The 14,078-nt window shown below is 49.4% G+C and overlaps 1 protein-coding gene across 3 annotated transcripts in view; it reads left to right on the forward strand.

Moving 5' to 3' along the window:
• smg1 (SMG1 nonsense mediated mRNA decay associated PI3K related kinase) overlaps positions 1-14,078 on the forward strand; it is a 167,830-nt gene that overhangs the window by 52,244 nt on the left and 101,508 nt on the right. For 2 of the 3 annotated variants that reach the window (XM_090197766.1, XM_090197768.1), the window contains exons 23-32: positions 7-161; positions 2,300-2,445; positions 2,800-3,135; positions 4,303-4,447; positions 5,837-5,987; positions 7,899-8,019; positions 8,151-8,405; positions 8,607-8,708; positions 8,906-9,085; positions 9,760-9,904. In XM_090197766.1, coding sequence (XP_090053892.1) covers positions 7-161; positions 2,300-2,445; positions 2,800-3,135; positions 4,303-4,447; positions 5,837-5,987; positions 7,899-8,019; positions 8,151-8,405; positions 8,607-8,708; positions 8,906-9,085; positions 9,760-9,904 — 1,736 coding nt within the window. Of the gene's footprint in view, positions 1-6; positions 162-2,299; positions 2,446-2,799; positions 3,136-3,209; positions 3,272-4,302; positions 4,448-5,836; positions 5,988-7,898; positions 8,020-8,150; positions 8,406-8,606; positions 8,709-8,905; positions 9,086-9,759; positions 9,905-14,078 lie in introns of those variants that run through there. The other variant, XM_090197767.1, reaches the window with a different exon arrangement.

Genomic DNA, 14,078 nt, shown 5'->3' on the forward strand with positions numbered 1-14,078 from the left:
CTGTAGGGTCCAGAGTTGGAGGCTCCTCTGGTGATGCTGGTAGAGGCTCTGTGTGAACTTCACTGTCCTGAGGCTATCCAGGGTTTAGCTGCCTGGAGTCTCACCAACACTGGCAAGAGTCTGGCTTGGGTCAGCTCTGTGGCACTACAGGCTGAGGGGCGGTAAGGAAAACACCCCTGTGTGTGTGTGTGTGTGTCTCAAGTGGAGGCCAAGCCTAGTCTATTTAAGGGGAAATTCTTGACGAATTTAACTTTCTAAATGCCTCATGATCTTAGTTCCCATCAGAACCTAAAATATAAGCTTGTTTTATACAAATGTTTTGAAATAAAAATATATAAGCAAACACTATACAGCCTCACCATGGTTACAACTGGAATGTTGCTCTATGATGTCATGGCTGGTTACAACTGGAATGTTGCTCTATGATGTCATGGCTGGTTACAACTGGAATGTTGCTCTATGATGTCATGGCTGGTTACAACTGGAATGTTGCTCTATGATGTCATGGCTGGTTACAACTGGAATGTTGCTCTACGATGTCATGGTTGGTTACAACTGGAATGTTGCTCTATGATGTCATGGCTGGTTACAACTGGAATGTTGCTCTATGATGTCATGGCTGGTTACAACTGGAATGTTGAGCTATGATGTCATGGTTGGTTACAACTGGAATGTTGCTCTATGATGTCATTTATGGTGACAACTGGAATGTTGCTCTATGATGTCATGGCTGGTTACAACTGGAATGTTGAGCTATGATGTCAATGATGGTCGGTCCTTAAATCCGAAGCTCTGTCTGTGAATTTGAGTGGTTACATTTCTCCAGTCCCATCCCTCAGCTTTTTACCCAAACGGGGCAGTGAGTACACTTTGTTTCAACTGCTGAATGCCACTTTAAATGTAGTCAAGAAGCAGGTAGTACACACCTCTGTTGTCCATAGATGCTGTTAAATGGTATGTTCAGACCATATTATAACCTCTGTCATATCATATAGTAACCCATACCTCTCTGTCAAGACCCTATAGTAACCCATAACTCTCTGTAAATACCATATAGTAGCCCATACCTCTCTGTAAATACCCTATAGTGACCCATACCTCTCTGTCAAGACCATATAGTAACCCATACCTCTCTGTAAATAACCTATAGTGACCCATACCTCTCTCTCTGTAAATACCCTATAGTGACCCATACCTCTCTCTGTAAATACCATATAGTGACCCATATATCTCTCTCTCAAGACCATATTGTGACCCATACCTCTGTCAAGACCATATAGTAACCCATACCTCTCTGTAAATACCATTTAGTAGCCCATACCTCTCTGTAAATACCCTATAGTGACCCATACCTCCCTCTGTCAAGACCATATAGTGACCCATACCTCTCTGTAAATACCATATAGTAACCCATACCTCTCTGTAAATACCATATAGTGACCCATACCTCTCTGTAAATACCCTATAGTGACCCATACCTCTCTGTCAAGACCCTATAGTAACCCATACCTCTCTCTCTGTCAAGACCATATAGTGAACCATACCTCTCTCTGTCAAGACCATATAGTAACCCATACCTCTCTGTAAATACCCTATAGTAACCCATACCTCTCTCTCTGTCAAGACCAAAAATAACCCATACCTCTCTGTAAATACCCTGTAGTGACCCATACCTCTCCGTCAAGACCATATAGTAACCCATACCTCTCTCTCTGTCAAGACCATATAGTTAACCATACCTCTCTGTCAATACCATATAGTAACCCATACCTCTCTCTCTGTCAAGACCATATAGTAACCCATACCTCTCTCTCTGTCAAGACCATATAGTAACCCATACCTCTCTCTCTGTCAAGACCATATAGTAACCCATACCTCTCTCTCTGTCAAGACCATATAGTAACCCATACCTCTCTCTCTGTCAAGACCATATAGTAACCCATACCTCTCTCTCTGTCAAGACCATGTAGTAGCCCATACCTCTCTGTCAAGACCATATAGTAGCCCATACCTCTCTGTCAAGACCACATAGTAACCCATACCTCTCTCTCTGTCAAGACCATATAGTAACCCATACCTCTCTCTCTGTCAAGACCATATAGTAACCCATACATCTCTCTCTGTCAAGACCATATAGTAACCCATACCTCTCTCTCTGTCAAGACCATGTAGTAACCCATACCTCTCTCTCTGTCAAGACCATATAGTAACCCATACCTCTCTCTCTGTCAAGACCATATAGTAACCCATACATCTCTCTCTGTCAAGACCATGTAGTAACCCATACCTCTCTCTCTAGGTTTGAGAAGGCTGCAGTGGAGTACCAGGAACAGCTGTGTGCCGTGACGGGGATGGACTGTTCCATTAAGGGCTTCGACCGCTCACTCCTCAAACTGGGCGGAGCCAACAGCTCTAACACAGCCAGCCCCAAACACAATGGCAACGGTGAGAGACACACAGCTCTAATACAGCCAGCCCCAAACACACTGGCAACGGTGAGAGACACACAGCTCTAACACAGCCAGCCCCAAACACACTGGCAACGGTGAGAGACACACAGCCAGCCCCAAACACACTGGCAACGGTGAGAGACACACAGCCAGCCCCAAACACACTGGCAACGGTGAGAGACACACAGCTCTAACACAGCCAGTCCCAAACACACTGGCAATGGTGAGAATGCGGAATAGGGGGGCATTTCAGAGGCAACCACTAGCTGATAATAACCAAGTGTTCCCCTCTCTCTCCTCCTCCTTTCCTCTCTTCTCCTTCTGCCTCTCCCCTCTCTTTCTCCTTCAGGTGACGGCAGGAAGACGGTTCTCCTCAAGTCCAACGAGTGTTCCTCCGAGGTGCTCAACCTCCTTGCCAATAAGGCATGCCAGTGCTATGTGGCCCTCGGCGATTGGTCCTCGGTGCAGGAGTGGCAGGCCAGCGTGCACGCCTTCAAGAAGAACCCTGGTAACCCTGCCGCAGCGAGCGTGCACCTGAAGACAGACTTCAACTACGTACGGGCACTGAGCTGCTTCGAGGACGGAGACTTCCCAGAATGCCGTGCTCAGCTGGAGCTCCTGGCGGGGGAGAGAGACGACTACGGCCTGCTCAACTCCACCTCTACTGGCTCCAAGGACAAACTAGGTAGGAGGGCGAGAGGGAGGACTAGGGCCTGGTCAACTCCACCTCTACTGGCTCCAAGAATAAACTAGGTAGGAGGGCGAGAGGGAGGACTAGGGCCTGGTCAACTCCACCTCTACTGGCTCCAAGGACAAACTAGGTAGGAGGGCGAGAGGGAGGACTAAGGCCTGCTCAAGTCCACCTGCTCCAAGAATAAACTAGGTAGTAGGGAGAGAGAGGGCTAATGCCTGGTCAACTCCACCTGCTCCAAGAATAGTAGTCACCTGCTCCAAGAATAAACTAGGTAGGAGGGAGAGAGAGAGGACTAAGGCCTGCTCAGCTCCACCTGCTCCAAGAATAAACTAGGTAGGAGGGAGAGAGAGAGGACTAAGGCCTGCTCAGCTCCACCTGCTCCAATAATAAACTAGGTAGGAGGGAGAGAGAGAGGACTAAGGCCTGCTCAGCTCCACCTGCTCCAAGAATAAACTAGGTAGGAGGGAGAGAGAGAGGACTAAGGCCTGCTCAGCTCCACCTGCTCCAAGAATAAACTAGGTAGGAGGGAGAGAGAGAGGACTAAGGCCTGCTCAGCTCCACCTGCTCCAATAATAAACTAGGTAGGAGGGAGAGAGAGAGGACTAAGGCCTGCTCAGCTCCACCTGCTCCAAGAATAAACTAGGTAGGAGGGAGAGAGAGAGGACTAAGGCCTGGTCAACTCCACCTGCTCCAAGAATAAACTAGGTAGGAGGGAGAGAGAGAGAGAGGACTAAGGACTGCTCAACTCCACCTGCTCCAAGAATAAACTAGGTAGGAGGGAGAGAGAGAGGACTAAGGCCAGCTCAGCTCCACCTGCTCCAAGAATAAACTAGGTAGGAGGGAGAGAGAGAGAGGACTAATGCCTGCTCAGCTCCACCTGCTCCAAGAATAAACTAGGTAGGAGGGAGAGAGAGAGAGGACTAATGCCTGGTCAACTCCACCTGCTCCAAGAATAAACTAGGTAGGAGGGAGAGAGAGAGGACTAAGGCCTGCTCAGCTCCACCTGCTCCAAGAATAAACTAGGTAGGAGGGTGTCTGAGACTCAGTTTTCAGTTTTGAGTCTAGACTCCTTAGAGGTGTGTGTCTTAATGGTGTGTGTTTTTCTAACGTGTCTTGTTTGTTTCTAACGTGTGTGTGTGTGTGTGTGTGTGTGTGTAGACCTGAAGCGTCTCCTCCCGGCAGTGTTGAGTCCGGACCCCTCAGAACTGCAGAAGGCCATTGAGGTGCAGCTGCTGCGGAGTGCTGTGGCTGCCATGACAACGGCCAATCACGAGCAGGAACAGAAGGCCATGCCCACCTCGGAGTGAGTCTCTCATTGGATCTTGGAGGTCACTTTTAGTTGAATCCTGGTATTAATGTGTTAGCGCTGGGTAGGAACAAAAACCTGCTGGATTGTGGAACACTTCATTGGGAAGATCTCAATCGTCTCCTTCTCAAAAACCCATTGGAGGAGGTGAGAGGGGCGGGGACCTCTGGCTCTGTCATCCAATGGGAGACCGAGGAGACGCCAGTATTTCACTGAGCTCTTCCATGATGTCTTCCACATTCCATTTGGGTTGAGCTGAGTTCTGTTGGACTGACTGCCGGTTCTGTCTGTGCTGCCCTATGGGCCCTGGTCAAAAGGAGTGCACTATATAGGGAACCATTTGGGTTGAGCTGAGTTCTGTTGGACTGACTGCCGGTTCTGTCTGTGCTGCCCTATGGGGCCTGGTCAAAAGGAGTGCACTATATAGGGAACCATTTGGGTTGAGCTGAGTTCTGTTGGACTGACTGCCGGTTCTGTCTGTGCTGCCCTATGGGCCCTGGTCAAAAGGAGTGCACTATATAGGGAACCATTTGGGTTGAGCTGAGTTCTGTTGGACTGACTGCCGGTTCTGTCTGTGGTGCTCTATGGGCCCTGGTCAAAAGGAGTGCACTATATAGGGAACCATTTGGGTTGAGCTGAGTTCTGTTGGACTGACTGCCGGTTCTGTCTGTGCTGCCCTATGGGGCCTGGTCAAAAGGAGTGCACTATATAGGGAACCATTTGGGTTGAGCTGAGTTCTGTTGGACTGACTGCCGGTTCTGTCTGTGCTGCCCTATGGGGCCTGGTCAAAAGGAGTGCACTATATAGGGAACCATTTGGGTTGAGCTGAGTTCTGTTGGACTGACTGCCGGTTCTGTCTGTGCTGCCCTATGGGCCCTGGTCAAAAGGAGTGCACTATATAGGGAACCATTTGGGTTGAGCTGAGTTCTGTTGGACTGACTGCGGGTTCTGTCTGTGCTGCCCTATGGGGCCTGGTCAAAAGGAGTGCACTATATAGGGAACCATTTGGGTTGAGCTGAGTTCTGTTGGACTGACTGCCGGTTCTGTCTGTGCTGCCCTATGGGCCCTGGTCAAAAGGAGTGCACTATATAGGGAACCATTTGGGTTGAGCTGAGTTCTGTTGGACTGACTGCCGGTTCTGTCTGTGCTGCCCTATGGGCCCTGGTCAAAAGGAGTGCACTATATAGGGAACCATTTGGGACAGACTATGTACACTCTCGTTCGCTTCTTCCCACCTGTCTAAACGCTTCGGTAATTGGTGGAGACTTAGTGGGAGTTTCCACCTTGTTTCAGAACCCAGTCATTTCCTTTTCGATCAGAGACAGGAAGTGAAGACACTGGGAGGAAGGAGAGGTAATATCTTACGTCTTCTGTGTGTGTTTACAGTACCCTGGTCCGTTACCTGAAGCAGACGGGTCGTATCTGTCTGGGTCCCCTCCGCCTCTCCACCCTCACCCTCTCTGACGGCCTACCCACTCTGGCCACCCTGCAGCTATACTGCTGCTCTGCCCTGGAGAACACACTGAGCGGACAGGAGGTACACACACACACACACACACACACACACACACACACACACACACACACACACACACACACACACACACACACACACACACAGAGACCCTCGCTACACTGCTGCTCTCCCCTGGAGAACACACTGAGCGGACAGGAGGTACACACACACACACACACACACACACACACACACACACAGAGACCCTCGCCACCCTGCATCTACACTGCTGCTCTGCCCTGGAGAACACACTGAGCGGACAGGAGGTACACACACACACACACACACACACAGACCCTCGCCAGCCTGCATCTACACTGCTGCTCTCCCCTGGAGAACACACTCAGCGTACTCTAAATGACCAACAGTATGTGGACACCTGATCGTCAAACATCTCATTCCAAAATCATGGTCATTAATATGGAGTTGGTCCCCCCTTTGCTGCTATAACAGCCTCCACTCTTCTGGCAAGGCTTTCCACTAGATGTTGGAACATTGCTGTTATAACAGCCTCCACTCTTCTGGGAAGGCTTTCCACTAGATGATGGAACATTGCTGCTATAACAGCCTCCACTCTTCTGGGAAGGCTTTCCACTAGATATTGGAACAATGCTGCTATAACAGCCTCCATTCTTCTGGGAAGGCTTTCCACTAGATGTTGGAACATTGCTGCTAGAACAGCCTCCACTCTTCTGGGAAGGCTTTCCACTAGATGTTGCAACATTGCTGCTATAACAGCCTCCACTCTTCTGGGAAGGCTTTCCACTAGATATTGGAACATTGCTGCAGGGACTTGCTTCCATTCAGCCACAAGAGCATTAGTGAGGTCGAGTGATTAGGCCTGACTCACAGTTGGCGTTCCAATTCAGGTGTTCAATGGGGTTGAGGTCAGGGCTCTGTGCAGGCCAGTCAAGTTCTTCCACACCGGTCTCGACAAACCTTTTCTGTATTGACCTGGCTTTGTGCAGGGGGACATTGTCATGCTGAAACAGGAAAGGGCCTTCCCTAAACTGTTACCACAAAGTTGGAAGCACAGAATCGTCTAGAATGTCATTGTATGCTGTAGCGTTAAGATTTCACTTCACTGGAACTAAGGGTTCTAGCCTGAACCATGAAAAACAGCCTCAGACCATTATTCCCCCTCCACCAAACTTTACAGTAGGCACTATGCATTGGGGCAGGTAGCGTTCTCCTGGCATCCTCCAAACTCAGATTAGTCCGTTGGACTGACAGATGGTGCAGCGTGATTCATCACTCCAGAGAAAACCTTTCCACTGCTCCAGAGTCCAGAGGCGGCGAGCTTCACACCACTCCAGCCGACGCTTCACATTGAGCACCTTGATCTGAGGCTTGTATGTGGCTGCTCGGCCATGGAAACCCATTTCATGAAGCTTCACATTGAGCACAGTGATCTTAGGCTTGTGTGCGGCTGCTCGGCCATGGAAACCCATTTCATGAAGTTCCCCGACGAACAGTTCTTGTGCCGATGTTGCTTCCAGAAGGCAGTTGGGAACTCAGCAGTGAGTGTTGCAACCGAGGACTGACGATTCTTACGAGCTACGCGCTTCAGCACTCTGCGGTCCTGTTCTGTGAGCTTGTGTGGCCTACCACTTCGCGGCTGGGCCGTTGTTGCTCCTAGAGGTTTCCACTTCACAATAACAGCACTTACTTACTTACCGGGGAAGCTCTAGCAGGTCAGAAATTTGACCAACTGACTTGTTGGAAAGGTGGCATCCTATGACGGTGCCATGTTGAAAGTCACTGAACTCTTCAGTAAGGCCATTCTACTGTCAATGTTTGTCTATGGAGATTGCTCGGATTAATACACCTGTCAGCAACGTGCGTGGCTGAAATAGCCAAATTCACTCATTTGAAGGGGTGTCTACATACTGCTGTGTGTGTACACCCCCCTAACCCTCTCCTCCTCTCCAGGACTGTCTGATCCCTCTGTACAGTGAAGCTCTCAGCACCTGTAAACAACAGGACGTCCAGCCGTGGCTCCACGCACTGAGATACACCATCTACCAGAGACAGCTACTGCTCAGGCTGAAAGGTAGACCGCGTCCCTGTGTGTGTGTGTCCCTGTGTGTGTGTGTGTGTCCCTGTGTGTGTTGTCCCCATCGCTGTGTCTTTGTCATGTGACTCACGCTAACCCTCTCCCTCTTCCTGTGTTCAATTACCCAGGCTCCTCTGCTCCGCTGGATGGCCACCTGATGGAACTATGTCTGACGGCCGTCAAGTTCGCCCGGAAACAGGGGAACATCGCCCTGGCAACGCGTCTGCTGGGCCAGTGCAGCGAGGAGGAGGAGGAGGAGGAGGGGGAGGGGGCGGAGGAGGGGTTGAGCCGTGCGTTCAGGCGTCTGTCACTAGCGGGTGCTGTGGGGGAGAAGTGGGGACCTGAACTACAGATCGAGAAGGCTAAAGTCCTCTGCACCGCGGGTGAGTGTGTGTGTGTGTGTGTGTGTGCGTGTGTGTGTCTGTGTCTCTCTGTGTGTGTGTGAGTGTGAGTGTGAGTGTAAGAGTGTGTGTGTGTTTTGGCTCACTCGTCTTTCTCTTTATCCACTTATTCCTCCCTCAACTCTCTCTCATGCCTCCACCTCTCTCCCCTCCTCTCCTTCCCTCTCCCCGTCTCCCCTCCAGGTCAGTCCCTGGCAGCCATGGAGATGTTGAGTTCCTGTGCTCTGTCTTTCTGTCGCTCAGGGAAGTGTGAGAGAGCCGCCTGTCGCTCCGTCCTCACTCTGTGTAAGTAGTGGTACCATTGTGTCACAAATGGCCCCCTATTCCCTACGTAGGGGCTCTTATTGGGGGGGGGGGGGGTAGAGTGCTATTTGAGATGCAAGGCGTACCAGGGTTGGTACCAGTCTCCCTGTGCATGCTGGGTAATGGATGTCTGGCGTTTTAGAAAACACTGTTCCAACCGTTTGTCTCTGTGTCTGTAGGTAAGTGGCTGCTGGCGGACTGGAAAGACATGACCCCTCAGCTCAAACAGGTGGTGAAGAGGTCAGGGGTCATGACCCCAGGGGTCGCCGCCTTGCCCCCCATCAGCCGGAACATCACAGCCCTGCTGGAGCTACCCCTAGAGGACCAGGGCATGCCCCGAATCACAGCTGAGACCACAGGTAGGACACCCCCCCCCTCCCTAACCCCTCTCTTCCTCCAGTCTGTACCCTAACCCCTACACCCTAACCCCTCTCTCTCTGCCTCCATAGTGAGTGTGGGTGTAGGAGAACCAGACTTGGTCCTGGGGCAGCTCTACCAGTCTGTACCCTAACCCCTCTCTTCCTCCAGTCTGTACCCTAACCCCTACACCCTAACCCATCTCTCTCTGCCTCCATAGTGAGTGTGGGTGTAGAAGAACCAGACTTGGTCCTGGGGCAGCTCTACCAGTCTGTACCCTAACCCCTACACCCTAACCCATCTCTCTCTGCCTCCATAGTGAGTGTGGGTGTAGAAGAACCAGACTTGGTCCTGGGGCAGCTCTACCAGTCTGTACCCTAACCCCTACACCCTAACCCCTCTCTCTCTGCCTCCATAGTGAGTGTGGGTGTAGGAGAACCAGACTTGGTCCTGGGGCAGCTCTACCAGTCTGTACCCTAACCCCTCTCTTCCTCCAGTCTGTACCCTAACCCCTACACCCTAACCCCTCTCTTCCTCCAGTCTGTACCCTAACCCCTACACCCTAACCCCTCTCTTCCTCCAGTCTGTACCCTAACCCCTACACCCTAACCCCTCTCTTCCTCCAGTCTGTACCCTAACCCCTACACCCTAACCCCATCTCTCTCTGCCTCCATAGTGAGTGTGGGTGTAGGAGAACCAGACTTGGTCCTGGGGCAGCTCTACCAGTTGTCCACCAGTCAGGCTCCGGAGGTGGCCAAGTCCTGGGCGGCTCTCGCCAGCTGGGCCTATCGTTGGGGACGGAAGGTGGTCGACAACGCCAGGTACATATTCTGACAGTTGTTGTCACGCAGCAGGTTATCATGAAACACACATGAACACAGACTTGGTGCGTTCTGTGGTAGAAGCTGATAACATGACGTGATGCGTTCTGTGGTAGAAGCTGATAACATGACGTGATGCGTTCTGTGGTAGAAGCTGATAACATGACGTGGTGCGTTCTGTGGTAGAAGCTGATAACATGAATACAGACGTGATGCGTTCTGTGGTAGAAGCTGATAACATGACGTGATGCGTTCTGTGGTAGAAGCTGATAACATGAATACAGACGTGATGCGTTCTGTGGTAGAAGCTGATAACATGACGTGATGCGTTCTGTGGTAGAAGCTGATAACATGAATACAGACGTGATGCGTTCTGTGGTAGAAGCTGATAACATGACGTGGTGCGTTCTGTGGTAGAAGCTGATAACATGAATACAGACGTGGTGCGTTCTGTGGTAGAAGCTGATAACATGACGTGATGCGTTCTGTGGTAGAAGCTGATAACATGACGTGATGCGTTCTGTGGTAGAAGCTGATAACATGACGTGATGCGTTCTGTGGTAGAAGCTGATAACATGACGTGATGCGTTCTGTGGTAGAAGCTGATAACATGAATACAGACGTGATGCGTTCTGTGGTAGAAGCTGATAACATGACGTGGTGCGTTCTGTGGTAGAAGCTGATAACATGACGTGATGCGTTCTGTGGTAGAAGCTGATAACATGACGTGATGCGTTCTGTGGTAGAAGCTGATAACATGACGTGATGCGTTCTGTGGTAGAAGCTGATAACATGAATACAGACTTGGTGCGTTCTGTGGTAGAAGCTGATAACATGACGTGATGCGTTCTGTGGTAGAAGCTGATAACATGACGTGATGCGTTCTGTGGTAGAAGCTGATAACATGAATACAGACGTGATGCGTTCTGTGGTAGAAGCTGATAACATGACTACAGACTTGGTGCGTTCTGTGGTAGAAGCTGATAACATGACGTGGTGCGTTCTGTGGTAGAAGCTGATAACATGACGTGGTGCGTTCTGTGGTAGAAGCTGATAACATGACGTGGTGCGTTCTGTGGTAGAAGCTGATAACATGACGTGGTGCGTTCTGTGGTAGAAGCTGATAACATGACGTGGTGCGTTCTGTGGTAGAAGCTGATAACATGACGTGGTGCGTTCTGTGGTAGAAGCTGATAACATGAATACAGACTTGGTGCGTTCTGTGGTAGAAGCTGATAACATGAACACAGACGTGATGCGTTCTGTGGTAGAAGCTGATAACATGAACACAGACGTGATGCGTTCTGTGGTAGAAGCTGATAACATGACGTGATGCGTTCTGTGGTAGAAGCTGATAACATGACGTGATGCGTTCTGTGGTAGAAGCTGATAACATGAATACAGACGTGATGCGTTCTGTGGTAGAAGCTGATAACATGACGTGATGCGTTCTGTGGTAGAAGCTGATAACATGACGTGGTGCGTTCTGTGGTAGAAGCTGATAACATGAATACAGACGTGATGCGTTCTGTGGTAGAAGCTGATAACATGACGTGATGCGTTCTATGGTAGAAGCTGATAACATGACGTGGTGCGTTCTGTGGTAGAAGCTGATAACATGAATACAGACGTGATGCGTTCTGTGGTAGAAGCTGATAACATGACGTGGTGCGTTCTGTGGTAGAAGCTGATAACATGACGTGATGCGTTCTGTGGTAGAAGCTGATAACATGAATACAGACGTGATGCGTTCTGTGGTAGAAGCTGATAACATGACGTGATGCGTTCTGTGGTAGAAGCTGATAACATGACGTGATGCGTTCTGTGGTAGAAGCTGATAACATGACGTGATGCGTTCTGTGGTAGAAGCTGATAACATGACGTGATGCGTTCTGTGGTAGAAGCTGATAACATGAATACAGACGTGATGCGTTCTGTGGTAGAAGCTGATAACATGACGTGATGCGTTCTGTGGTAGAAGCTGATAACATGACGTGATGCGTTCTGTGGTAGAAGCTGATAACATGACGTGATGCGTTCTGTGGTAGAAGCTGATAACATGACGTGATGCGTTCTGTGGTAGAAGCTGATAACATGACGTGATGCGTTCTGTGGTAGAAGCTGATAACATGAATACAGACGTGATGCGTTCTGTGGTAGAAGCTGATAACATGACGTGATGCGTTCTGTGGTAGAAGCTGATAACATGACGTGATGCGTTCTGTGGTAGAAGCTGATAACATGACGTGATGCGTTCTGTGGTAGAAGCTGATAACATGAATACAGACTTGGTGCGTTCTGTGGTAGAAGCTGATAACATGACGTGATGCGTTCTGTGGTAGAAGCTGATAACATGACGTGATGCGTTCTGTGGTAGAAGCTGATAACATGAATACAGACGTGATGCGTTCTGTGGTAGAAGCTGATAACATGACTACAGACTTGGTGCGTTCTGTGGTAGAAGCTGATAACATGACGTGGTGCGTTCTGTGGTAGAAGCTGATAACATGACGTGGTGCGTTCTGTGGTAGAAGCTGATAACATGACGTGGTGCGTTCTGTGGTAGAAGCTGATAACATGACGTGGTGCGTTCTGTGGTAGAAGCTGATAACATGACGTGGTGCGTTCTGTGGTAGAAGCTGATAACATGACGTGGTGCGTTCTGTGGTAGAAGCTGATAACATGACGTGGTGCGTTCTGTGGTAGAAGCTGATAACATGACGTGGTGCGTTCTGTGGTAGAAGCTGATAACATGAATACAGACGTGGTGCGTTCTGTTGTAGAAGCTGATAACATGACGTGATGCGTTCTGTGGTAGAAGCTGATAACATGAACACAGACGTGATGCGTTCTGTGGTAGAAGCTGATAACATGACGTGATGCGTTCTGTGGTAGAAGCTGATAACATGACGTGATGCGTTCTGTGGTAGAAGCTGATAACATGACGTGATGCGTTCTGTGGTAGAAGCTGATAACATGACGTGGTGCGTTCTGTGGTAGAAGCTGATAACATGAATACAGACGTGATGCGTTCTGTGGTAGAAGCTGATAACATGACGTGATGCGTTCTGTGGTAGAAGCTGATAACATGAATACAGACGTGATGCGTTCTGTGGTAGAAGCTGATAACATGACGTGATGCGTTCTGTGGTAGAAGCTGATAACATGAATACAGACGTGATGCGTTCTGTGGTAGAAGCTGATAACATGACGTGGTGCGTTCTGTGGTAGAAGCTGATAACATGAATACAGACGTGGTGCGTTCTGTGGTAGAAGCTGATAACATGACGTGATGCGTTCTGTGGTAGAAGCTGATAACATGACGTGATGCGTTCTGTGGTAGAAGCTGATAACATGACGTGATGCGTTCTGTGGTAGAAGCTGATAACATGACGTGATGCGTTCTGTGGTAGAAGCTGATAACATGAATACAGACGTGATGCGTTCTGTGGTAGAAGCTGATAACATGACGTGGTGCGTTCTGTGGTAGAAGCTGATAACATGACGTGATGCGTTCTGTGGTAGAAGCTGATAACATGACGTGATGCGTTCTGTGGTAGAAGCTGATAACATGACGTGATGCGTTCTGTGGTAGAAGCTGATAACATGAATACAGACTTGGTGCGTTCTGTGGTAGAAGCTGATAACATGACGTGATGCGTTCTGTGGTAGAAGCTGATAACATGACGTGATGCGTTCTGTGGTAGAAGCTGATAACATGAATACAGACGTGATGCGTTCTGTGGTAGAAGCTGATAACATGACTACAGACTTGGTGCGTTCTGTGGTAGAAGCTGATAACATGACGTGGTGCGTTCTGTGGTAGAAGCTGATAACATGACGTGGTGCGTTCTGTGGTAGAAGCTGATAACATGACGTGGTGCGTTCTGTGGTAGAAGCTGATAACATGACGTGGTGCGTTCTGTGGTAGAAGCTGATAACATGACCTGGTGCGTTCTGTGGTAGAAGCTGATAACATGACGTGGTGCGTTCTGTGGTAGAAGCTGATAACATGAATACAGACTTGGTGCGTTCTGTGGTAGAAGCTGATAACATGACGTGATGCGTTCTGTGGTAGAAGCTGATAACATGAACACAGACGTGATGCGTTCTGTGGTAGAAGCTGATAACATGAACACAGACGTGATGCGTTCTGTGGTAGAAGCTGATAACA

Source organism: Oncorhynchus mykiss, chromosome 13 (genome assembly GCF_057628025.1).
Source record: "Oncorhynchus mykiss isolate SJ-2025 chromosome 13, ASM5762802v1, whole genome shotgun sequence".
NCBI lineage: Eukaryota > Metazoa > Chordata > Actinopteri > Salmoniformes > Salmonidae > Oncorhynchus > Oncorhynchus mykiss.